The sequence below is a fragment of the Centropristis striata genome, chromosome 11 (assembly GCF_030273125.1).
Source record: "Centropristis striata isolate RG_2023a ecotype Rhode Island chromosome 11, C.striata_1.0, whole genome shotgun sequence".
In the NCBI taxonomy this organism is placed as follows: Eukaryota; Metazoa; Chordata; class Actinopteri; order Perciformes; family Serranidae; genus Centropristis; species Centropristis striata.
Genome location: NC_081527.1, coordinates 20227469 through 20255225, shown reverse-complemented (window position 1 = coordinate 20255225; position 27757 = coordinate 20227469). Strand labels below are relative to the sequence as shown.

The 27757-nt window shown below is 39.3% G+C and overlaps 1 protein-coding gene across 2 annotated transcripts in view; it reads right to left on the bottom strand.

The window, feature by feature from the left end:
- asic1c (acid-sensing (proton-gated) ion channel 1c) overlaps positions 1 to 27757 on the bottom strand; it is a 107533-nt gene that overhangs the window by 16654 nt on the left and 63122 nt on the right. Inside the window, exons 2-3 of one of the 2 annotated variants that reach the window (XM_059344011.1) lie at positions 4335 to 4485; positions 229 to 356 (exon numbers count right to left, since the gene is read on the bottom strand). In XM_059344011.1, coding sequence (XP_059199994.1) covers positions 229 to 356; positions 4335 to 4485 — 279 coding nt within the window. Of the gene's footprint in view, positions 1 to 228; positions 357 to 3720; positions 3849 to 4334; positions 4486 to 27757 lie in introns of both variants that reach the window. The other variant, XM_059344010.1, reaches the window with a different exon arrangement.

The window sequence follows — 27757 nt, the reverse complement described above, 5'->3', positions numbered from 1 at the left end:
AAACCTATTAGCTGCTCGTAACTGAAGTCTATTAAACAGAAAAGAAGGTGAAGGGACTGCAGATGTTGTTGGATGTCGTTGCTTCAGCCACACAGAAGGGGGACAGATGGATCCATTCCTCAGGGGAGGGCACCAGCACATGAAAGTGGGGGACTTAGTGATGGATGTGTAGCCGTTTAACAATACAGTATTTGTGGCATGCAGCAAGCCCAAACAGTCATACGCTACCCTCTGCTCTTGGCTGGAAACGAACGTTTGGAAGCCGGGGGCGACCCCAAAGCCCAGCTCATGGAGGAAAGGAGGCTCTGACTGAGAGTGAAGCTGTACCTTTATGCCGGCCTCATAGGACGTCTCATCTAGGGTGAGGGGTGAGGGAACACAGCCCACGTCATTATCAAAATAAAGTAAAGTATAAAGGAGGAACAACAGCAGGGCGTGGGACAGAAAGACAGCCCGTTGTCAGTATAACAACACAACAGCTACAACACAACAGCTACAACTCCCAGCGGCGCCTGAAAACTTTGCAGCATTAGTTTACTGGTGGGTTTTTTTATTCAGCCATTCTTTTCTTGTATCCACTATAAAGCTTGAGTCATGATTAGGGATGTCACAGAACCAGAAATGTAGTAGTCTTGATACTAAACTTAAAAAGTGAAAACAAAACAATAAATCCCATTTAATTTGTCCTGACTGCTAGATTTAATTACCATCCAGCTATTTTATACTGTCTTTGGCGGTAAGGAAGAAATCATAGAACTGTAGTTACATCTGTAACTCTCATTTTGCTGCCAGTTACTCTCCTTTTTGTCAGCAGAGAAAAAGTTGCAGTGACGACTCGCTAATTTGCTAACTTGTTGCTCCTGCTACCAATATTAGCCGATCTGTTTCAACAAAGTTTGGCTGCAAAAACGTGCATATGCAACCATGGTTTTCTATCACAATTTAAGGGAAACTTCTTAAGGTCTCACTTGTGTGCTGCAGCACACAAAACTTGCCTCATCCGGCATACTTTAAGCGCCAGAATCACCAGCGTAGAGAGACACTGGGCATTCCCAGTTCCCCACGCTACAGTTGTTGCAGTGATGTATAAATATGTCACATTTAGACAACACAGTTCAGTTTCAACCATTATATAATTCTACTCTAAAAGTTGGTGCAGTCATAGCTTCCTATTAAAAATTAAATTCCTCTGACAGAAGCTTCACAAATGAAAAGTCTTGAAATCACAAGTGCTTTATCCAGCTGTCTATTATCACACCGAGAACAGTGTCACTGTACTCGTTTGAGACTGACTGAAATTAATGCTGGCCAGACTCTAACGACAGTCTAATTAATTCAGCACATCTTTTAGGTCGTAAACACGTCTTTTAGCTGTCACTGGTGTGGGCGCTCGTGTCATGATTATAAATGGCAATCCATGCACTTTTGCTTTCAGGAGAAATCTTTGAGATGGTGATTAATAGATCAGATTCACTTCTTGGAGATGGCTGAATGATGATACACTTGGAGCTTTTTACAACACTTGTATATAGAGAAAGAGAGTGAGAGAGAAATATTACAATACAATATTCAAAACTGCTTCCCAAAAATAGAGTTTGTCATCTTTGTGGTGTCCAAGTGTCTGCTTTAGAAAACCAAACTCTGTCTCAATCATCCCATGTTACTCTGCTGAAACAATGGTGGAACATTTTTATATTTGATCATTTATCTCATGCTTCCGAACTGACCAAGACCATTAACTTTAGGAGCAAAATCATTTAAATTAGGCTCGATTAATTTCTCTAGTAATGAATTAGATTTAGTGCTGAAGTGTCCATTACTCCGAGACTTCACAAGGACTGATTATGTGGTGGAAATTTTAATGAGCCTGCGGCACAATACCAAAGTACACTTGATCTCAAAGGTAATCACTGCAAAATCCTTAAATCCTTTGTGGCTCTGGCGCCATTTTCTTATGACTTACAATGACTGTTTGTCAGAGAATATCTCCCTGTCCTATCTCTGTTTCCCTTTGAAAAGACTGGTGTTTGGCTTGTGCGTTTATTCTAGTGACAAAAGAGACACAATTTGAATGTGTTGTCTTGGCAACCTCTCAGAAAACGCTGTACAGTTTCATTACATTTGGATAGGGCATGCGTGTGAGCTCAGTGTTATGACCTTGCACACAGGCTTTTTCGATCAATTCTGGCTTAACTACAGTTATTACTTTTCATCCTTCGCTGACAGCCATGAACGGATAGTTGAAGGCTAGAAACTAATTTTCTACAAAACCTGCCACAGGCCTTTTTTGCTCCCTTCATTATTGTGTGCTAAAACACACATTTTTGTCGTGTCTCTAAATCATTTTAAAATATGTCTTCAAAATATCTGCTGGTCGTCTTTCTCATCTAATGACACAGACTTTAAGTGGTAGTGGAACCGGGGAATAAACTCATATGACAGTTGTATCACCCTTCTTTAAATAGTTCAATTTAAAGAAGTAAAGATTATAAAAGTATATTATGTACAATTTCTCTTATTTTTTTATTTTTAAAATGTATCTTTTATTTAATTTATTAGCTTATTATTTTTTCTACCTTGCCATCTGGTTTCTATTGAACCTTTGTTTATTTTTATGAAATTAATTTCACACTGGAATTAAGTTTGTGATTGTTTTAGTTTTACTTTCTTTTTACATTTTTTCTTTCCATAAATCATTTTGTAAAAAAACAACAACATAAAGACGGCAGAATAATTGTATTGTAAAATGACTGTATGAGTTACTAAAGCTAAAAACTTCTAAAAGCCTATATATATATTCAAATCTTTAGAAATCTGTATTTTTAACAAGGTTACTCTCTGTTTCATTTAGTCACCTGTCAATTAGATCAGCTTTGTTGTCTCCTAGAAACATCATAAATTAACTTTTTATCCAGCTTAATCCACATTTTTACTTTTAGACATTTGTTGTTTAACTATACATTTTAACACGATGAAACTAATTTCCCTCAAGATACAGCAAGTCTTCAGAGCGTGCCTTCAGAGGTCAGTTATTTTTTATCAAGTCTTTAAAGCTTATTTTGGCTAAATGCTGCTGCCAGTAGTTTTCATAATTTCAGTGTGAAAAATCATTCATAACAATTTCCTTAAAGGATGTTAATCATAAGAAACTGTTAATTATCTCTTCAAACACTTTAAATTAGCTTTATTTTTTATTAATCAGAATTAATGTTTTGATCATTGAAGCCTGCTGACCATGGTTGTGTGAATTTAGACCCAGTTCTTTGCTGCCTTCTCTTTGAATGAGCCACTAGAGACGATTTTCACAGCATTGAAATAAGCTCTATTCATATTTTTTTCCTCATGCTTAAAGTAATGAAGACTCAACATGAAAAGGGAAAACAAACACTCTGAGCTGCCAGATATTTTTGTGTAGTCTGAGACTCTTTTGGCTCACATAAGCACAGTATGCTTGTATGCTTGCATCCAATCATTACTTGGCCGTGCTCTATCAATATTCTTTGGCTGCTGAAATCCTTCAGTTTCATGTACTCAGAATCACTGAGTGTTTATATAACACCTCAACTGCACATTTCCCACACAAGTTAAACCAAAGATCTGATTTTGCTCCAGGCTCTGTGACACAGAGGTAATGGGCACTGACTGGCGAGAATTTTGGGGACAAACACAGAATGAGGCGGAGGTCGAGGTTGGAGGGGAAGGAGGCTGAACATTAGGTACCAGTTGCTGCTGACATGACACAAAAGTTTGAAAACCAGGGGCCACACCAAATCCCAGTTGGTCAATGAAGGGCGGCTCGTCCTGGCTGTGGATCTGAACCTTGATGCCTGCTTCGTAGGAGGTCTCATCTGTGGATACAGCACGCCAGAAAAATATAACAACAAGTACGGCCGCCTATGGAAACCCGGCTTTTTTGGCTCTGGTGCTAAGTGCTTTAGCCCATGCTGGAAGCTAATAGCAGAGAGATACTCATATGTTAGTGTGGTGGAGCGGTGTTTAACAGATTTACAAGCAAAGATTTATCACATGCTGTATACTTTATGAATGTACAATACAGTGGGTGTTGTTGTCTGCCATAAATTTAAGACAACATGCCAATGAATGCAATTTATTAGACCTGATGTCAGTTGTAGACCTGGAGAAACATATCAAGATAATATGCCACTAAATATGCTTGTACAGTTTATCACTTCAGTGTGGTGTAAATCCTGGAATCGTATTATGTATGTGAAGTGATGCACCCTCATGTTATAGAAAAGACAAAGGACTTGAGGAGTGGTTGGGACTTCCAGGGTAAGACAGAGGGATTTTTACAAAAGGGTTACCATACTGACCTGTCTCTCCCCAAACAGGCAGGTATTCATCCTGCTGAATGTCCAACATGATCTCCAAGCCGTTCCCCGTGCCGCCTTTTAATGTGGTCAACAAAGGGTTGCCGTCCAGTCCAGAGTTGAATGTGTAGCATTTTCCGTAACGTGTGTAAATCTGTAAAGAGAGAGCACAGAGAAAGCAGGAGTGTAAATTAAAAGTCAAAGCCTTTCCACTGTGCCGTGGTAAACTGTGCACCTGTACGAGATGTATTACATGTCAGCCTGTAATTGTGCAGGACAGCTAATCATTGCAGGGCTTTGTGATTATCAGAGAAAGCGGTACCGGCTTTAAACAGGCACCTGGCTCTTATTTGAGGAATTAATGAGCTTTCCTTAGCAGCGGCAGCAGCTATCAATCTTCACCCAATTTCACTCCAAATTTCCCCTGAGTAACTTAGAGGGAATGTACTATTTTGCGGTCATTAAATAAGAAACATCTGACGTGGAAGCTCTTTGGACACACAAACAAACACTAAATTGGGTTTGTAAAAGATATTTGTGTGTCCTGACTTACAAACTTCTTGAGAGACCGAACCTGTGCCAGTAAAAGCTCAGCAGCACTTAGCGTTTGATGTGCAATTTCTACAGTACATTTGCTCACACCAAATAACGTTTGGATTTAATTAATCCGCTTGGCTTGAGTTATTTATTTTCATCTTTTTGCTTCAGCGCTCGCAGTTGACAGATATATATTTTTTTCCAGGTTTATAGATTTTCCCTGTGATTGGAAAATTATTCCTCCCGTGCCAAGCAAGTAGTAAACACATATGTATCATGATTAGAAATGTTGACATTTAAACTGAAATAATAATACGGAGAAATCGTCACGTTCTGTTTACAGTTTGAGGGGCTGAGTCAATTCAAGATAAGTCCATCAATTTGAGATAAGGCTATCAGACTGTAGAATTGATTGGTTATGCAACAGTCTGAGGAACTAGAATATGTGTCCCTCATGTATTTCTACACCAAACCTGCAGTGTTATAAAGAAGAAACAGCTGTCGTTTGTATTACCATTTCAAATTGTGACAACGCCTACATATGCCTTACACACAATCACACACAAGTTCATCACAGTTACATATGCAACAATATCTGCGTGTTGGTGTTCACAGCATAAAGTGAAGAGAGTGTGAATGACTACAGGAGGCTTGGAAGGATTTCATTTTTTTAAAGAAAACTGAATACCTGTATGTGAAATTTAGTCACTTGTGAATATTTATACATTACTATTTCATTTTGCTGTAGATTAGGGCTTGGCAATATATCAATATTATGTGGATACCATGAAATTAGACTAGATATTAACTTAGATTTTGGATATCATAATATGGCACAATCATTTTCTTCTCCTGGTATTAAACGTTGCATTGCAGTAAAATGATCATTTATAATCTTACCAAACTGTTCTTGATGTAATTATTTGCTTTTGCCCTCTAAGCCAGTATACCCACATTACTGATGTTTATTTATGAAATACATTCAAACTTACAATACCACTGCAATATTGATATCAAGATATTTGGTCAAAAATATTGTAATACTTAATTTTTTCCCATTCAAAAGCTAAAAGAATTTATAACATTGAAATATTTAATGTTGAAAAACATCTGTCTGAATTTATATGAACACGTGTTTTAATTTTCAGTTTGTAATTTCAAGTTATTTTTAAAAAACAACTTGATTTTCAATAGTTTAGAAGATTACTTTATTAATCCCACAATGGGGAAATTCAACCTCTGCATTTAACCCATCCTTTTTTTTTACACACAAGTGAACACACCATGCAAGGAGCAGTGGGCAGCACATTACTGCGCCTGGGGAGCTGTGCAGGGGGGGTTGGGTGCCTTGCTCAAGGGCACTTCAGTCCTTGACCTGTCAGTACCGGGATTCGAACCGGTGACTCTCCAGTTACAAGCCCGATTCCTAGGATTCTAGGTTTCATAAATTAAATTCTATAAAAAAACGAAATTAAAAAAACACTGAATTCAAGCCTAATTAAGCTTGAAATTGAATTGGTGAAATTCAGACACCAAAATTTAAACCGATTAAAAATCTGAGAAATCAGACAAAATGGACATTTTTAACATGATTTATTAATGGTTAATTTTCAGAATTACGTATTCAGTTGCTACAAATTATTACGAAGTTTTCTTGCTACCATATAAAACTCATGAAAACACCCCTGAAAGTTGATATAATAAATTGTAGCCACACTTTACACATTAATGATCATGGCTGTCCGAATGTCCTTACTTGACAAACAATAAAGCCCATTCATACACTGCAGCACCCTGACAAGTAATTGTGACTGCTGTTGTTGTTTCTGGCTTTCTCAACAATCTTGCTGTCTACATCTTTCCTCACCACATTTTTAAAAAACAAGTAACGCCTGAAAGGAAAAGGGATGTCATCTAATGGTTGAATTCCACTACCCAGTGTGGTGAGGTCGTGGTAAGAGGGCTGCTGGCAAAGAACTCAGCCAGCATGGCAGAGCTGATCTCAGGAGATCAGAGTCAGTGTTCCATGTCCAGACACAGTCAGACTTACATGCAGCCCAGACAGATAAGACAGCGCTTTGGTCCTTTCCCCCTGCTGGCTGTATAATGAGGTCGGCAAAGTGACTAGAGACCTGATTTTAAAGATTCAGATTTAAGTTAAGATAAAACGGGAGCTTCATTCGGCTGCACCACAGCCACAGTATGTGTTGCTGAAAATGTGAGCATGCAACACAGTTTAAATCCCAATTACTGTTCCAATCTGGAAATGATAAAGCTTGCGGAGGATCTGCATGGGTTTATGCAAAAAAGGAAAGCCACAGCCACAGCCACAGCCACAGCGGACAGCTGACATATTGCAGTGTGAAGGACTTTGCAACAGTATAAGAGCCAGTTGAAGTATTCACAGTTACATGTTAAATTTCCATGAATCGTTATCTGCAAATGTTCCGATCTACAAAGGCAAGCGTTTGAATGTGATGTAGTGACAGGGTGGTGTTTCTTTTGTCTTCCCAGATTTAAATTATTCTCCGTGCTGTGGAAATGAATTACTCACTCTGCATACTTTCTCTCTATTGAGCCTTTTAAATATTTTCTGATGACGGTAGAGGCTATGTTGCGTTTGCTAGGAATTTGATAGAAATATTACCATTCTGAATAGAGCAGCTATGGTTTGCAAACATCATCCACTTCCTCCATGCAGCATTCAGAGCCGACTCAAAAATGAATGGGTGTAATCGACTTCTGTCTGGTGTTTTAAATGGGACGCTCAGCTGCATTTCTGAAACAAGACTGTATATAGTCCACATGCCCTGCAGATGTTTAATTAGAGAGGCTGAAACTTTAATTCAAACTGATTTACGATGTCTGAATTATTAATGATCTAATTCTTCTTCCTTAATATTGTTGTCACAGGTTATAAAGCAAAAAGGCGTTAAAGCAACTGGCTAATCAAGAACTCGCCAGGGGTGAATATAACCCAATGAGAAAAGTAGACACTAAACTCATTGATGATTACATTTTCCCCACTACATCAGGGTAACATTGCATTTCATTCCTTTAGGGACTACTTTAAGTTTAATAAGGAAAAAGATGTCGTGTCTGAGAGACAAAAACAGGACAGGATTGTTTGCAGCTTAAAACACCCTCAGAGAACGAGGATGGTTCTTCAAATGCTTACATTAATTATTAACACACACTGTTAACAACATTCATATCCACACCTGACAAACACCATCTTTCTTTCTGTACATACAGTGCTGAAGTTTTTGTAGGTGCAGGTTTCCCCTCTGAACCTGCACTCCAGCAGCATGTCCTCCAACTGGTGACCGAGGCGTCCCATCATCTCGGTGGTGTTGATGCTGTAATCAGGGGGCGGGGTGTAGTTGTTGAAGTCCAACAGGCTCAGGAGACCTTGCTTGTGGTTGTCTTTAAGAATGGACAGGCTCCTCTCCATCACTGTGTGATTAGGATACATGAGGTCCATCCAGTAGCCGCTGTGGTACAGGTCATCCCTGGTCAGGGAGGATACTCGGAACACATTTTTATTGCAGAAAGTAACAGCTGGGAAGGACATATTGTGAGCCCACACCATGTAGATCTTGGTGATGGCAGGATAGGACATCAGGTAGAGAATTCGATTCCAGGACCAGGTGCACAGGAGACTGAAACAAAGGAAGAAGGCCATAATCCAGATGACCCTCTGCGGCTTTGACTTGTCCGGAGAGAAGATGAACTTCAGACCGTGGATTTTTGTCCTCATTATGAAATTCACCGAGATCTCTTTCCACGTTTGTGTAAGCGAGCCAGACTCAGTGTTTTGGAGATGGGTCTCTTGGGCATCATTGTCTTTGTTTGACCCCAGGGCAACCGTTTCGGAAGTGGGTGCTTTAACCATGATGGCTTGTGTCAGGACAGGCACTTCTTTAACAAAGGCAGTTTCTTAGTAGCCCACCCGAGACAACCCCAGTTTACACACAGTAGCTTTTTCCACAGCCATCTCCAGTTTTATGCATCACAAATTCCAGGTAGTAGCGACTGGAGTCCTAATGTGCAGCTGTCCCACTGTTCAGGCTTGAAAATTCTTTGCCGTGAAGATATAAACAAAGGAACTGAGCTCCTTGGGGGAGGTAAAATTGATTTACATAATGATTCCTTTATGAGAAAAACAGCTGAATCACTCCATTAACGAAAACCATCAAGCGTAACCATCACCAGTCCTTCATCAATAGATAAATGGACGTGATAATTGCAGATGTAAGCGACGGCTTCACTCCCAGAGGCAATCACTTTGAAAATCCGGAGAGGCTTACCCCTGTTGCTCTGATCTTTCACTCCTCTATCTCCCTCTCCAGTGCCAGACAATACTTGCAGATTTCGGTGGTTTCTCTCTTTGTGCAAAAAGCTGCCCAGAACCCAACTCCTCCCTTTTTCCACAGATTGAAGAGATGCTTTTCACACTGTTGACTTGCAGCCTGCAGAAAGGAATATAAAGCTTGTTGCCCCCCTACACACTCTCTCTACAGTCGAATGGAGAATGAGGTGGAGCCAGTGGATGAAATTGTTTTCCTCCGGTGATGAAGTAGACCTCCAACGGTATAGAGAGGCGGGGGGAAGTATCAATCAAAGTAGAAATAATTGTGATAAAGAAACTCTGCAATAGAGGAAGTGATGAAGTCTGAAATTCTTTAATATTGGAGAATCTGCAGCTCGCTCGTAGATCAATGAATCTATATAATTGATAACTCGAGGGAGGCAGTTGAAGAAAAACACAGCAAAATCCCCTTCAAAATGTGTAAGAGAAATCTGTTTCTAGTTCGTCTTTTCTGACAGTTTCAAATATATTTTTACAAATGCATTGTAATGAGGACTGACATCCTTCTGCATGCAGATGTGGCTCTGGCTGATATTAAAGGTGCTTTGCTCCGTTTATGTGAGACTATCAGAGGATTCTGTTTGGCAGAAGGCTCAGCTTCACATTGAGGGTATTTCTTTTTCCCCATTATGTTAGCTGTAATATTTTCAGTCTGTAATGTGACTATTGGCTTCGTAACTTGATCACTGCTCTGGTGATGTATGGTTGTAAAAAAATGATTCTGAAAAGTGAAAAATAGGGAAAATGTTGGATTACAGTGTGGAGGAGAGGGTGTCATTTGCAAGTTTAGATGGGATGAATTGGACTAAAATAATTAGATTCGACCTAGTTTATTTATAACAGAAAAGGGTGGAAATGACTCATGGGCATCACTGGGTCCCTGTCTCACTGAAATGCCAAGACATGCCTGAACTGATCTGCCAATTCTGGATCCATCAACTGATTGTGTTTTAATTGGGGGAGTAAAGGTTCTGGACTGAGACAGAGAATGCCGTGTTATGTGCTTCAGACATGACTGCACGGACATATTCCTGATGCACACTCAACCGTTTTATTCGTGCAGGCAGACAGAGACTGCTGGAGGAGCAGTTAAGAAAGGAGAGGGGGAATGTGCTGCTTGTAAATAACAGGTGTAAACCGGGCATATTAATTTACACCACCTGTTATTGGATGCTTTCTTTAATGGCTATAAGAGCATCTGTAACCCAAATATCAAACTATTAGCTGCAAGTCTTCTTTCATATTATCATCTACAAAGTTTGAACGCATCGTCTTTTTTATTGTTTAAATGCCACCAAAGTGGCATTTAAGTGAATTTTTTTTGGGATTGATAATATATGTCTGTCTGTTTATACTGAGAATGTGTTAGAATGTATAAATGAAGCCATGGGACAATGTGACGCATGTTATAATTTACTCCTATTTTCTTATATTTACCAATTGAATAAAATACAGTCTTTTTTGCCCCGTATTTTCTTATTCACTCGCCACGAAAGAAGAAGAAAAAAAGAAGAAGGAAGAACCGTACCTTGGCACAAAAATCAAGGTCTGAACCAAGCCATGCATTTGGAGAATTGTCACACCCAGTTTCCTCGTAAAACATATAGTTTAATAATAAGATTAAACAAATGTAAAAAGAGAACTCTTACTAAGTACAACATAAGTTAATAAACCTATTCCCGTGAATAAGATAAAATAATTGACATCACTTCCATATCTCTACGCTTAACATGAAGGTAGAGCTGCATTTTTAAGAATCCCACTTGTTTTTGTGGCAAGATCTGCATGCATGCAAGCATGGATGGCTAGCAAAACCTAGCAAAATGTTTATTTAAATGCTGGTGTGTTGAACACGGTGGGTTTTGAGAAACCATTTGCCATTTTGAGAAAACATGTCGTTCAAATTGTAAACCGTTGCAAAAACGTGCACATGGTTTTCTGATTAAATGTGTCCCTGGTCAATCCCAGCAATTACATGCTACACAGGGTAGGTCTTGCAAAAAAAGCAAGCGTGATTTATAATGAAGTGGTAACAGCTAACAGGATGTTGATTTAGCATAGCTGGAAGCAAGGACTTCAGGAAGTCACTGCACACTTTTTTTTCTTGCATTTCAGTTTTTGTAAGACTAAATAAACAAGAGAGGATATTATGCTAAGCTAATCTTCTCCTGTTCTTGAGCTTCACACTGAATGCATGACATGATAGTGGTATCAACCTTCTCAATTAAATCCACAAAAGCAAATAAGCGCATTTAAATGGCAAATTATTTCTTTAAAGGGAAAGTTTGCAAGTTATGAATTTAATTACTTGAGGCATTTCATGACTTTAAAATAATTTTTGCACTACAAAGCAAAGCCTGCCACACCAGGCAACAGACAGGCTGCTTTAAAGTGTCTGATTTATCTGTGGCGCATTTTCATCTACAGGTAGTGTCTTTATGTCTAAATGCACAGTTTTTGTCTGACACTGGCAGAAAATGCTTTCCTTTGATCAAAACCAATGACAAGTAATAAGTAAACAGAAGGGAAAGTGTGAATAGCAGAAAAAAGGCTTATGATTACAGCGCTAAATGTAATTGGATGTCATTATTACAAACAGTGAGAAGGGTCTGGCAATCACACATTACTTTGTTTAGAGATCTTCAGTACAGAGGATGAATATTTAAAAAATGCAGCATTCAATGGAAATAATAAAAGGTCAAACTGTAGACTTGTTGATTATGCATTGAGGTCCTCTGCTCATAACAGCACATTTGTTATTTAACTGAAGTTTTAAACCGTCTTTAATAAAAAAGAGATTACTTCAAAACATTTCAATTTATTTTCAGCCAATTTAATTATAGTCACAATTATTAATTCAAAACAAAGAGAGAGGGGGGCAGTATGCAGAACAGTTCAAAGTTCAGAGTTCAAAGTTGCGGCAATGACAGTCCGATACCATTAATGATGTCTGGATACTGAAAACAAAGAGAAGCCACAATAACAGCTTCAGTGCTGTGGTAATAGTTATTTTCCCTGTGTGCTTCAGGGCTTTCCGGTAGCAAAACAACTAAATTAATTGCCTGGGTCCAGCTTCCCCAACAGCTACTGGATGTCGTGTCTGCACCACGCCTATTTTTCCTGCCTTGCAGCCAAGACAGGAGCTTGGCATTACTGCCTGCTGCCTTTTTAGCCTCATGTTCAACCTTTTTATTCTTAGTAACAACTGAATAAGCTTTTTGTAATTGTAGAATAGAGAATGCTGCTTTTGTTTGGCAAAGATGCAATCAAAATGAACAATATGCATTATTTTATCATCAACAGGGATAACTACCTCAGTGTCAGACGCAATAACAAAGCACAACAAAGAGGAGAACAATACTAAGACAGCATGTGCAGCAGACAAGTAAATAACTCCAACAATAACACGTTATCAGACGGAATGCCTGGGTTCTTCACTTATTGAACAGCTGCAGTGGTATTCTTTCTTCTTGGTTTCTTTGGAGAAATGTCAATAGATATGAAGCACATTTAACTGGTGAGTTAATTACTTGAGCTCATTTGTCCCACACAAGCCCAGCAGAGATGCGAGGCAGAAGGCTTTCCGGGTCTCTGAATTGTCCCTCGTCAGCAGTTTGAGCCAAAGCGCAATTTCATTACTCCCAGCTGCAGAGGTTACACACAGGCAATGCATGACAATCATCGTTACTCTATTTAACATGCGCTTCCTGTCGGTGCCAGCAGATCTCCAACAATTGACTATTCTTTCAGCCGTTTACTGTGAGGTACATTAAAGCAAAAGTGTATTCAAGAACCCAATATCCAATATGGATTGGACCCATTACAATCACCCAATGGTGATTGTTTGTGGTACCGTTTGTGTATCTTAGATCTAATGCTGTACTCAAGTCTTGCAAAAAAGAACATCTCATTAATATATTTACATTATTACATTACAATATTCAACATATTGCAATATTCTGAATTACATACAGGTCATGCAAACTGCATATTCGGATTTGGATATTCTGAATAAGTCCTTTTCCGAATATAGCATTTTTCAATGAAAACATACGGGATATGCTAATATAATTTGGGTTGGAGGAGCATCTTTGGACATGATTATAGTGCATTCACAGTGCACAGTGAGCGTCAGCTTGTGCTGCGGTTGTTGTACATAAAACAACTAATAGTTTGCAAGGCTGGAGTAGAGATGCATGCCCAGAAGAAAAGCCCACATTTCTGGTTCAAAAGAAGAATCAAACTTTTAAACCTTATTTAAGTAGCCGCAGCTCGTCCCCCTCCAAACACTCAAAAAGCAGCAAGCACAGCAAGAAACGGAGCCGGTCTCTGTCGCGGTCCAGAGACAGAGAGAGGTCCAAGAAGCAGACCAAGTCCCCATTAAACCCTATTAAAGCAAATATCACAACACCAGACTTTTCAAGAAGGTTCTTAAAGGAATAAAAGAGGAACTGTTCACAGTCTAACAAATCCACCACATATGGAAAAAAATCCTATTTTGATGAAAAGAAACAAAACGGCACAAGTGGTTCCAGCTGTTCCACTTTTTTGATGTAATACACATCATGTTACATTAATCAGTGTATGCACAGCTGCATGCAAAGTGGAATATTAGTGGAATAATGATTGCCATTAGCCATGATAACAGCTTAGAAAGAATACTGGGGTTTTTTTTTTAATAAGGGGCAAAAGCTGAATGCATGTAAGGAGGTTACTAGTAAACTAAAACGTTCAGTCAAATAATGGATTCAAAATGTTTGACAATTGACCAATTGTGATAATCAAACAACCTTGCAAGTCATCTATCCAGCAAAAATACCATTTACGTTTGAGCCTCTCAAATAACGGTTCGCTAATCCTGCCCCCTTTTTCAATTGTTGCTAGGCCTGACAAGCTTTGGCACTAGCATATGCCATCCATATGCCATTTTCAACTATGCCAGAAAGAGATATTCCAAAGGAAATAAGAGCAAATTTGTTGAATAATAGCTCTGAAATATCTGAGAGAAGTAGACAGAAAGGACTATGAGCCCAACAAGCTGGTGAGCTAGCATGAGAGTCCGTCACACTTGCAAGCACAAATTAAACACCGGTACTGGCAGATCTGCCTTCAAATTCCCAGTCAGCTACGGAGAGTCGTATATAATAAGATGACAATGTTGCTCCATGGCTGTGGGTTAACATTTTGTGAGTGGAAACACATTCAACATGCTAACACACATTCATCCAGATTTGCTGATCACAAGGACGAGGAAAAAGCAGAGCCCAAGTCTTTAGCCCTGCTGTTCTTTCTAGCAGCCCTTTACTGCTGTCTGACTTAAACATGGAGGTCTTTTCACATCACACCGCAATTTTTAAAGTTGTCAATATATAACTATTGATCTGTGCAGCTTTAAGTATAAATATGACGAATGAAGTCTTATTGTGTGTTTTTTCAGCAGAATCAATGACGTGCTGCGGTATAGATGAAAGAACAAAGCAATGGACTGCGCAGCATTATGTACAGGAAATCGGTATTTCCGCCTCACTTGTGTTATTGGAAATACAACATGACTGAATAAGAGTCTCTGAGCATTTCAAATCTACTCAATGAAAGAACAAAGCTTCCCAATCTGGTGTAACACTCTGCAATCATGTTTCAGCAGTGAACTACAGTGTTTTAGAACTTTTTATAATATGACTCAGACTGCAGTGTGACTAACTTTTTATAACTGTGTTTATTTGTGAAATCATTTCATAAAATCATTAATTTAATTAAAATATCCCCTCCAAGAAAAAGCTGCAATCACTTAACAATTTAAAGCGCTCCAGGCAGAAGTTAATGATTTCTCGTCGCTATAAATTCGCTACCCTCCTTATTGAAAACACATTTCTGCCGCTCACGCATTTCCATTGTTATCTTCCTGAGAATGTAAACTGTATTTCATCTTTGTCTCAGTATTCAAGCATGTAATTAGAGGATCATAGTGTAATAAAAATTTGCCAAATTGAAAACGAGCTGCTGATTGCTGATTGATGGGGGGAAAAAAGTCAAACTATTTGAAAGATTTGTACAGTTATTGCCCAGCTTTAAGCCCAGCTCAGTGGTCCCTGAGCCTGTCAGGGAGTGACACTAACCATCCTCTTTTATGTCAGAGCCTATCTGAGCCCCAGAGGTCTCATTAGAGGAGGAGCAGAGTTTTGACTGAGTAAAGGGAAGAGCTCCTTCAAGGTCCAGTGAGAATGTTCAACACCAAATGAAATACTGGCAGCAATTAGGTGCACATCAGAAACACACGCAGCTCAGACAGGTCAGAACCAAAGATGAGAAGAATAAAAAGCTATATCCAACATTACTGTCCAGTTACCTTAGAGCTGAATTTTTACGCTAATTAGTTGATTAATAGACAACTATTTTGATTACTGTAAAATAAAAATTCCCCCCAAAAATGACTTCTCAATTCTTAATATTAGGTGTGTTTCTTTTTCTTCTATGACAGAAAACACAATATTGTAGGTGTTTTGGACTGCTGGACAAAGAAAACAAACAAATTGATTATGCTACCTTGGGCTCAGGGAAGCCAGATGGGCATTTTTCAAATTGTAAAGATATCTTATAGGCCAAATGATTTGTTAACTAAGAATAATTAATCCGAAATGGACATAATTATTTAGTTGCAGTCTTAAGTCACTCAAATATGCAAATATGTCTTTGCTGATTTCTGTCTTTTTTTATATGAAATTGCATATGTAATTCTATGTATTTTTACAGCTTAATTGATTTTCGTATATATTGTTTTTTTAATATTTAATTCAATTGTTATATTATGTTTTTATTTAAGTATTGATGATGATGATGATGATGATGATGATGATGATGATGATGATGATGATGATGATGATGATGATTAAACCATTTACTTTAATTATCAAATAATCTTTCAGTTATTTTATTGATTAATCACTTCCTATAAAACTGATAGAAAAAGAGTATAAAATAGAATTTCCAATATGGGTTTTTAAAATTCTTCAGTCATATAAAGAAAAGCAGTTAAATGTTATTTTTTGTTAATCAACAAATCCATTAATTGACTAATCATTTCAGCTCCACATGATGTGAAATCTGGAATATATTTGTTTGATCTATTCAAGTTAATGTAAGATCATTGCCATACATACAGTATCCTATTTTAGAAACTTTGTGATAGAAATCCCTAAGTTCTGTCCTATTTAAAGCTTGAATAAATAAAGCTGATTTGCTGAATATTAAAGACAAATTCCACATATATTGTGGCAGAGTTTTTCAGCCATGAGTCCAGGAATCCTCATGGAGTTATTTGATATGCAGCATGTCACACCCAGATTCACATGAAAACTTCACAACTCGATTCCCTGAGAATTTCCCGACAGGAAAATCAAGGCCAGAGAAAAGGCAGAGAAGTCCATGTGCCTCGCTGTGATTTAAAATGACCAAACAAATGTAAATCTAGAACAGAAGACGGAAAGGTTAGAGCCAAAACATTTGCAATCAGGGATGTCACTCTGCTGGACGGGCAGCTTCTTTAGCAGAGGGAGACATCTTGTGGCCTGCTTCTAAATGAAACTAACCTCCCTGAAACAGCAACACAGCCACTTTGTATGCTGCCTGAGTAATGCAAGGAAAGCAAGAATGGATTTTTTTTTTTTTTAAGCTAAGAGCGGCTTATACTGTGAAATACCTCATATAAAATTTATCAAAAGGCAAAAATATTGGCATGTACTTTGCAAGAAAAATAAAATAAATAAGCCCTAAAGCTGTTTTGGAGGACAAGAGTGCATTCACTGTAAATCTCATTGGTCATGACGCTATTTTAGTTGTTAAGGTTCTATAAAAGAAAATGCAGCACTTCTACAGTAATCTGTAATTGTAAACATCTCTGACACAGCACATGTACAGTACATCCCCTCTGGCAGACCAGGTGCAGGGCAGATGCCGTCTGTATCAATAAAAAACAGATGCTGCTGGCTACACCTGCCTCATGTTCCCTTGTTCCATTCCAGGCAGGATCCAACTAAAAAAACATAAGTGCGCTGTCACTCAAGCTTTCAGTCTGCAGCCCCGCAGTCACACTTTGATAAACTCACTCCTCAAATTTCTCCACCGGTACTTTCATTTGCAAGGATAATCTTGTTTTTTTTTAGCATGTTCTCATCTTGTTTGCTCAGCTGGAGGCTTTTGGTATCCATTCCTGAATCCATTTTGCCCGCTCGCCCAGAAATTAAGCATCGTAAGCACTCGCCAGCTGCCTAAACGCGCCACAGAGTAACAGCGTTCCATCAAGAGTTTCTCCTGTGTCAGGTGATAATATTATGAATTCAAATCATATCCCTAAACATCCGCAAGGCTACAGAGGCTCTCTATCTTTCCAGCATTCGGAGAAATGTTATTACATAATTTAAATATAAAGGTTTTTTTTAAGATTTGAAGGCTGATTACCTCATCACTCATGCTTCTGAAAAATGATTTACATAAATGTGTCATGTCTAGCTTCCCCTATACTGTGAGTCATGCTGTCAAGGGGAATCTCAGTTTACTTGAAAGAAGATAGCGATAGTATACTTTAGAAGGTGTAAGGCATCGTTTATATTGGCTTAGAGAGCAGGGTATAGATCTCAGATGCCATTAGAGGAAACAAAAGCTAAATATGGGCATAGCAGGTAATCTAAGATCAAAAGGACATGCGATATGAAACCATGAGTCATATTTTGCCCCATCATTGTCTAGTAAAATGTGAAAATCTGGACATTAACAAGCTTAACATGTGGTTTTGTTTGGATATTACACGTTGCCAAAAGGTTGGTAATCTACAACACAATATAATGGCACTATTGGTTTTGGACAGAGCAACAATTGTGTCCAATGTCTCCACCTAACAAGCTAATTATCTTAAGAGGTTCTGTCAACTGGCACCTCCAATGTCTGCCTCTGGTAGTATCTGCTCCCTGATGTGCAAGTCAGCAAAAAGCATCCCCGTGCAGCGTCCCCGCTATGAATTCCTTCACTATTCCTCTTCAGCATCATTGATCGGACTGCCAATACTGCACTTACAGTAACAGTGGCTCCCACACTGGCCTTTACTGACACTGAGTAATGGAACAAACACATTAGGTATTTGCTATCTGGCCTGTCATCTACACTCGCTGCCTCAGATTTGTTTATTTCACTGTTTGTACTGTGGAGCTTTATTTTATCTCCCCCCCTCCTTTTTCATGCTCCAGGCAGCACTGTAATTTTGTGCTCCTTCACACACCTCTTCCCTTCATCTCTCCTAATGCTTCCAGTTGTGCATCGTGGCGCTGGCTTGGCTTCAAAGCAGACTGAATCACAATGATGGTGTCGGTCCTGAGCTGAGTCCCAGTCCCACCTCAATCTAAGCACAGCACAGCCTCCGTGTTCTCTATCTCTCCTTTCTCTTTTGTTTCCACTTTGTCTTAGCTCTCTCCTTCAACTTTTATTTCTCGCTTTTCCCCCTTTATCCATTTCTCTTGTATAAGCTGCCACTCCTCTGTCTCGTCCCTATCTCCCACAGTGCCTTTTTTTCTGCCTATTTCTGAACAGGTCTAACACTCAATCCTGACTTCTGCTTCCTTTACTCACCCTTCTCTTTTCTTTGACCTCCAAAGCTAACTTCAGCCTCCAGACTATACTGCAGTGGATGAAGTAAAAGACCACATCCTGCTTCTGGTTTGGCAGAGGCTGAAAAAAAATCTCCAACCACCACAGACAGACCATAATATAATATTAAAAAGGCTTTGGTGTCAATGCAATCAGATACCCCAACAGGAAGTTCAATCACACCACAAGAGATCAACAGTAAAAGGATAAATGTGTTGGAATCAACTATGCATTAGCGCAAGCCAGCTAAAGCTCTGAGCTAGTGATCGATTGAAATGATATTATGCCAACTTCAGTGTGCATCCTGCATATACACACTGACAGATGATTTATTTGGTCAGAGCCAATCTTGCAGGTTTAATCCACAGCAGTGAGTTGGGCAGTATTGGGGTGCTTACGATTTTGAGTATTAATGAGGCAATCAATCACGCACCAGTTTACAGTCGGTGTGTACGGCATCAAGATGGAGGCATGAGATTAATTTTGATAATGAAATAAAGCCTCCACGAAGGCTGTATGTTCAGACTGCAGGCGAACCGGTCAGACTGTCCCCACTGTTTGTAAGTGATCAGATCGGATTTGTGTGTCCGGACATCACACACCTATCTGCATGGGTTGTTCTAGAAATTACACAGGTGACCGTTACTTTGCTGGTGGTGCAGCTTTCCAATGTGGAAGCATGAGAAATGGAGGTCCAAACAATCGCAGTTAGAACTCCTCTGCTGCACAAGGCTAACTCAGCCACAGAGGAGGCCGGTATATATTTCAGGGTTCTGTGCTGCAGTCATGGCAGGCTTCACTGTGCAGAGAGAGGTGTGGTGCCATTCGCAAAGTACTGACAGGTGGGAAAATGTAGTCTTTGGGACATTTGATCATGATGATAGGTGGTTGGCCAATTTTTTAATCTGCTGGGGGAGGTTGTGGCCATCTTGCAACTCATGCAGAAGACACTTTGAAATCTGTTTACACATTAGGGATGGGAATAATTAATCGACGACCGGTTAATAGTTGTTAAGAATTTGGTCGATCACGTGGAATTTTTAATTGATCTGTGTATTTTTTCATTTTATCTCTGACTGCGTATCAGCACGCACTGAACTGAAACATGGCCGAGCGTGAATAAGCCAACGAGCTGAGAATTGAGTTGGATCAAATTACAGTTTGCAAAACGAAAGCTGCAAGTACAACTATAAAAAGTTGCAAGTACAATTATAAAACACAGACAAATAAAAGAGTATTAATTTGAGCAAACTAGCTTACTGTATGAAACCTTGATAGCATGAATTACTAGGTTTAATTTGATCCAAAACTTATTTAAACACAAAACACATTTAAATATGCAAGATTACTGTGACTAACTAACCTCATGCCTCTTCGGGGGCTGCAACATATAACATTGAACTCCTTGACGTTATCTTTACAGTTTTATCTCAGTTGAGTTCGTTTTTCAATTGGCAGGAACAAGTCTGTCCGTCTTTTCAAAATACAAGCGTCCGTTAACAAAACAGGCTTTTGCATTGTATTGTATATATATTTTATTTTGCCCATGTATGCATGCAGCGATTAATTGATGGTTAATGTTATAGATAATTGAGTTGGCAGGTTTCTTCCAAACGCCCATCTCTAGTACGCATTGAGACATATTCATAGAAATACGATACGCTTTTTAAAAATCAATATGAATATACCCAAAAACAATGAATTTGGGGTGGCAGTGTGAACAATGCCTAAGAAAGTTTTTTTTTTCATAAAGTGTTGATAAGTTCTACATCCATTAAGACCTGCAGAAGCACAGAAATCCTCCAGTGTAATATGAACAAAGCTTATTACCACAGTTCACTCACAGATTGATACAGGGACATTCAAGGCTATGTTCTTGTATATATTTATAGCACTGCGTAGAAAATTTTCTAGCATCTACCATCTGCCAGCCTTTTAATATCTGAGACTCGTTCTCCTCCAGTGAATTACAGCATCCTTCCCCCAAAAAATATTTCATTACTTTATGCAGAGGGAATAATTGCACTTGGGGCCCCTGATATTTCCTCTCCAAGATTTCTCAATGCCACTGCACCCATATCCAAGTCATTAGCACAAACATCTGGTCCTTCCTGCCACTGTAGGCATGCTGTAGTTTCCTCAGCCACTGTTTCTTAATATGACTTTGACACAGAAATGCACATTCAGGCATAGTGAGCAAGCACATATACTCAAATATATACAAAAATACTGCACAGATGTAAGTGTGGTACAAGTAATATGCTAAGAAGAGCAAAAAGAATCATACTCTAAGGGTTTTAAACAGGAAAAGATTGTAGTATATTCTGTTTTTATTGCGATATCAAGTTGCATAACCCTGAAAAGTGAAATATATCAGCAGAGGCATTCGAATGATTTTATGCATATATTTCCTCCGATTTTTCCACATGCAGAGAGCTAATTATCAGTTGTTGTCTAGACCTTGCGTGAGTCATCTCTCAGTGATGTTCCTGAAGTATATAATGGGTAATCTCAATTCCATCACATCTCATCTCCTGTGAGAGGACTTGCCTCTGAGCCTCCCACAGTAAGATCAGCAGGCCGAGGAGGGGGAATTCAGGCAGCTCCATGAATATTTAATTAGTCCCCTCTATACTTAGGCCCTCAGAGCGTCTCCAGTTTCTGACATTTAGCTGAAATTTGCCCTTTGTGCGTGGGGATGTGAAAGAGCCAAGGTCACCTGACTGACCACATTGATATGAAAATATGCCTTTATTAGCTTACAAGTGTCGTTTTGTTTTTGCAACTCAATTCTGGTGCACCATTTTCCTGTACAGGTCTGAAGCTTTTCCATGAGCAGACGTCAGGTTTGGTGTGGGTTCAATTTATACTATTGTCTCTGACACAAAATACTCAAAAATATAAAAAGGTAAGAGCATTGTTACTGTAGACCTACTACGTAATTAGTATAAATCCTTTGCCTCACATTCACTGCTGCTGGTTCTCAAAGAAACTGTGCAGCATGACAAGCCCATCTTGGCGCTAGGCTTTCATCACTCAAATCAATGGCCCATTTCATCGAAATACAATCCTTCCCCTGTCTCTGCAGCAGGACGATTAAGTTCCATTCAAATTCTGCTGACATGATTTTATCTCTTTGGTTGAGGCCTGAAAATTGTGGGGAAAACAATACTAGGATTTAACAAAAATGAAAGCACCCAAGTTAAGAAAAATTACCCTTTAATTGCAGAAGTGGCATTGTTCTGTTTTGGTGCCAAATTGCGTTTTTTGATTTTGTAAGATGAGAAGAAACACTACAACATTTGGTACCTTTGTTACAATGAAGATCATTCTTCTGAGGTATTTACAAAGAAAAACAATAACGTATTGAAACTCTTCTAGTCTTGAAAACGGCATATGTTTGCTTCATAATGCATGATGCATGATGTCAGCAGAGATTTGTTGAACCATATGGCATCTCAGTAGTTTATATCTTTCTGAGGACAATTATAATAAGGAAGTAACTCATTTCTGCTTCAAGAAAAAGGACCATTATTAGTAGTCAGAGAATGAAGAATTGGACATATAAATAATAATATAAATATTGCCATCACCATAGAAGAAGAATCTGTCTGCTTTGGAGCCAGCACTTGTAGACAGAGATAAAGCATTGCTTTATTAGTATTCCATAGAATTTTTCCTCTTACACCCACATACCTGTTGTTCCCCCAGAGCTACTTAATCTTTCCACAAACATGCCATTAATTATTTAAAAAGGCAGGATTATGGGACCATTAGTGAAGGAACAATTAAGAAACTACAACATAATTTAAATGAAAGTGACGTCTCTCTTCCTAATGATATCTGATGTGGATGTGTATGTCTCATCATGACAATGCCCATTTTAGAAAAAGAAGCACTGAGAGCTCTGCTGTAATGTCTTCTGGTGTTCATAAACATAAATTAACTCATATCTCATAACACCGTGGGCAGAGTGAGGCATTCAAATTTGTGGCATTATAATGACTATTAAACAGCTCACAGTTGTTGGCATTGTTGCCAAAGGCTTCTGCATATGTTCAAATCTTCCTTTCAAGCTTTTCCACAGTGTGTACATTTCCCCCTTAATTTAATACATCATTTTTAGATTTTCTAATAAATATTTGGGCAAAACAAATCTGCATTTATATTACTGAGAAATTCTGAAATATTTAAGATAGTGCTTCTTCACTCTCTCGCAGCTCAACACTTGGGGATGAGTGTTTTTCTCACATTGATTCTGACGCAGTTTGCAGTGATTTCACCTGAGGTCAGCCATACTTACCAAAGTGAAGTTTTCTGGACCGCAGTCCTTGCCTCTATATTTGCAGTCGAGCAACATTTCGTCTATGTTGTGGCTGGTCCTCTGTACAAAGTCCAACATGTTGAAGCTCTTGCTGGGGAAAAATTTGCTGTTGTCTGTGGGCTGCCCCAAAGCGGCCATGAAGTCATCAAAGTCCCCTTGCTCTATACCCAAGAGCCCGGCCATCCAGAAGATGTCATCCCTACGGATCTGGGATTTTCGATAGCTGTTGTAGTTGCAGATGGTGATGGCTGGGAAGTACATCACAGGACTGTCCATCTCATCCAGAATGGTGACATGGGGGTACTGGTAGTACTCAATCACACGATCAGCCACTTGGTAGAGGAAGAACGAAAGAGAGGAGCTGAAGGCGGCGGCCCACAGCAGCCGTCGAATAGTCACTCCACCGGGCAGGAAGATGTGGCTGAGACCGTGGAGGGTACAGTTGGCCCCAAACACTGTAATGTCCGATGGGGGACGTGGCGCTTCCTCCTCAGGGGCTCCCATTATCCCAAAAGAATTTCCAAGTTAGTGGATGCGTTCTTGTTGCAGTGATGACCCGCTGAATACTGGTGCAAACAGTGAGGTTTACCTACACGAAATGTACAAGGGAGGCTGGACGAGACGGAGTCTAGTTTCCTCTTCGCACCGGGGGGAGGCAAGGGGTTGGATATCTTGAGCTAGGAAGTAGCGATGGACCGTTATATCAACCAATCCCCATTGAGATCTTAGAGGGCACATTGAATTTAAGAGATCCAGTTTCATTTGGGAAGTAAGACCTGATTCCCCAGTGGGTCGTGTTGGATGGATCAGACGGCAGAGCAGAGAGTCAAAGATGAAAACTGAACCTCTAACACACCCAAATTCTTTTGGCTTTTGTAACATTCTTCTGTCTAGGGAAGGTTTTTGGATCTCTAACTCCAACTTGAAGGACTATTGTTTTCACTCCAGAAGAATTCATTGCTATTTAATGGGTAAAAAAAGACCCATCAAAACCCATGGGAGACATTGCGCAGGTGGTCAGCAAGCCAAAAGCAAGGCTGTTCTTCTTTGTTCCTGAAAAGTTGACATTTTGCAGACACAAAATGTCAGCAATTCCCAATTAGCATCACATTTAGTTACAGCAGCACACGCAAAGCTTGAGCTGCCATGTACAACCACAATAATCTATTAGCCACAGAGAGGCTACACAGAGGAAATGGCTTAGTGCTTTTCTTAATGAAACCTTAACGGACGTTGTTGTGAAAGGCCAGAGTATTACTCATTCACAGCTCCCATTAAGCTTATTGCAGCTGGTGACAGGATTTAGACCTGGCACCCTTAGTCACAGACTCACATTTATAATCTTTAGGCTACCATCATCCCTCCTGAACTTTCATCTAATGACTACACATTTTACAATGATATAAGTCACTCTGGTGAATCAAAGCAGCATTTAATCTACTGTACAGTCTCAATAAACTATTTAGATCCTGCAGAAAACATGTTAAGTTCTACAAGCCTAGCAGTTCTCTTAAGTTTGCAGCACACATCTTCTATCTTGCTGCAGCCCCCCATCATGTGTTTTGTAACAGCATCAATTATTAATGCATTCTCCAGCATACATTTAAACTCATGGACAGAGGTGTATATTCGCAGGATGCAGGCCTGAGGTTATTGCAGTCCATCCTGATGAGCATCTGTCTCAACTGCAATTGATTTGCTCAGAGCCGCATTCATTTAAGTTAATAAGTTAACTGATGTTGAGCAAGGTAAAGACCTCTAATCGCCTGTCAGGACAACTTAAAATCTATCTGGTTAATGTATTCTCTCTTGTTGTCCGTCTCAACTTTCTTCACTCACCCACCGATCCCTTCTCATCATCCACACCTCTTCCTTCTTACATACATCCCCTTATCTAACCTTCTGCAAATCTATTCCTCCTCTCACCCCCCTCTATCCCTCCCCTCCTTAAATCAATTTTGTCAGCAGAGGCCAAAAACAGAGCTGAAGGAAAGTGAATATTGGACTTACATTCGTCAGATGGACACAAACTAGACTCCAGATGAATGATAATGTTGCTCTGTTCATGCTGGATGTGTAAATAAGCAACTGTTTGCTAAGAAGTTTGGCACATCTAATTAAAAGGTGATGATATGTCAATGTTGTGGTCATCACTTGTTTCTGCTGCAAATGGACAAAACAATCAGCTACTGCAGGGTGATGCTATGTTAGGTCTCCATAAAGTTCACATAGCAAACTCTGAGTTATTGATTTGCACCGCAAAAGTGGAACTGTAATGCATGTAAACCATACATCTTCATTAAGTAATGTTTTGGCCACTAGGTGGCAATGCAACAACCTGTTATAACAATCTTGTCACAATAATATCATTCAAATGATATGGGGAGGAGGTTAGCTAACAGTTTCCCATTAACACGCCCAGCAGACAGGATGCAACATTATCATCCATTTCGAGTTGTGATTCGGTACAATATAAATTTTCCTTTTAGCTCTGTTATGGTCTTCACCAACTCTCAAGGGAAATATAGCTTTTTCTCTCTGAAAACAGCTGCCAACATGATGAGAGTGGTGAGGCTGAATCAATACAGTAAAGGCTGCTGGCTATAAAACCAAAAACAATTGGTTAAAGGTTACTAAAGTGCTGCAGGGCAGAGGGAACCTGCAGGCTGATCGGTTTCTGTGGGTTAATCTCTGCAAACACCCTCTTTAACATTAGACAAAGTCTTTCATCCATTGTTAATGTAAAAATATTGATTGGAGCAGCTTTAACAGCTCTAACATTACCAATGGGGCTGTCATTATGTGTCTGCACTAAACACTCACGCACCCCCTCTCCATCATTTCATTCATGCCACAAGGAAACGATTGTACATAAAGAATGGGTCAGGCATTATAATTACCATATACTTTAATATTTGCCACTTGTACTGTTGTGTGACAGGCTTTACATTAATTTATCTTGTTAGAAAAACACTGCTCTGCCAAGGTTACACAAAGGTCTGACTTTGTGAACACAATAACAATCAAGAGAGATAAATGCAACATGTTTTTCATTAAAAAGTAAGATCAGTGGTTTAATGAGGAAATAATGAAAATGTTCAAAAATACAATATCTGACAAAGTTAATAAATCTTCTCCTGGACCTGCAACAAAAAAACGAATCACTTGGCTTGGCAATTTTGGCTGATGTCCTACTGCAATTTTCCACCAAATGTCATTAAAATCTGTTTACTTTTATGAGATAACCTAATATACAACCACACATAGAAGCGCACAGGGCAGAAAACATACACTAGCTCCTCCTTGGCTGTGGTAGTAACCTCAAGAACAACTTTTGAAAACACGAACCTTGTGGCAAAGCTGCAGTGTGCTTCCACTGAGCATTCAGACGCTGCGAGGCAAAAACACAAAGGCTTCCAAATCTAAAAGGTAATGTTTGAGTTGACTTTAAAGATAATGTTTTAAAGGAAGTCAAACCACAGCGACCTCTCCCTAAGCGAATGTGGCAAAGGGGGAAGTCATTTAGGCACTGTCGGGTTAAGAAAAGACACATCAAAAACTAGTTCCGACACAGAGCAGCTTAAAGAATGCGCAGCTTCAAACTAGCTTCTTTCATGCACAGTTTGCAGAGGAATTCAGCAGCCCTTTGTTTAAGTGTAAGTAAATTCATTCAAAAGCTTTTCAGTAAATTGAGCACTGAGTACATCTTTGCTTTTCTCTGTCACCTATGGGAAAAATTGAGTAATACTCCGTCTTCAACTACAGCAAATGGAGAAGTGGTCAAAGCACATCTTGGTATTTAACAGGCACACTCTCAGTGAAGTGCAGGCCGCTATTCAATCAATACACTGTGGAGGTTTTCCAGATGCTTTAACTTAGGTGTACTGGTTAATGTGCTGCCGTAACAAATCAGCAATACAGTACATCACCATCGCACAGTACCGCGTTCCTGAAAACTCTGTCTTTCACTCTACAGTGAGAAGAAACCGAGGCTGCATTCACACGTGTCAAGATTACTGATATCTTCAGAGACTAAGTGCTCTTTCTCATCAGCCACTTTGTATCCTGACTGTGTGGAGAATGTCAGAGTTAGTCTGCTGGATCTGATGGCAGACATGTTACGGGTGGCTATGAGAATGTCATTTTCATAAAGCTGAAAGACATTTAAATACTGAGTCTGGAGGAAAAAGGTTCCAACCTGTCCCTCTGCTCCTCAATATCTTATTACCTCACCCCTTTTTTGGTCCTCCCAGCCACCCAAATGTTGAGTTTACAAGGAGCTTAAAGTGTTTTGACTACTTCTGGTTCTTTTTTGTGATAAAAAAAAAAGTTGCTTGGCGTCCTGCGCAAGGACACTTCAAGTCACAGAGACTTTATCCAACTGTCTCTCAACTCGCAGTCTCTCCCAGTTTGTTTCCCCACATGTAGAGAGGGCCTTTTATGTACTTCCAAAATCAAAGCAGCGAGAAGAAGCCAAGTTAGGAAGTGCTGAGCTGACATATTTAATGTAACTACACATTTCACATCAATAGGCCTGAGTGAGATAATGATGAACATCTA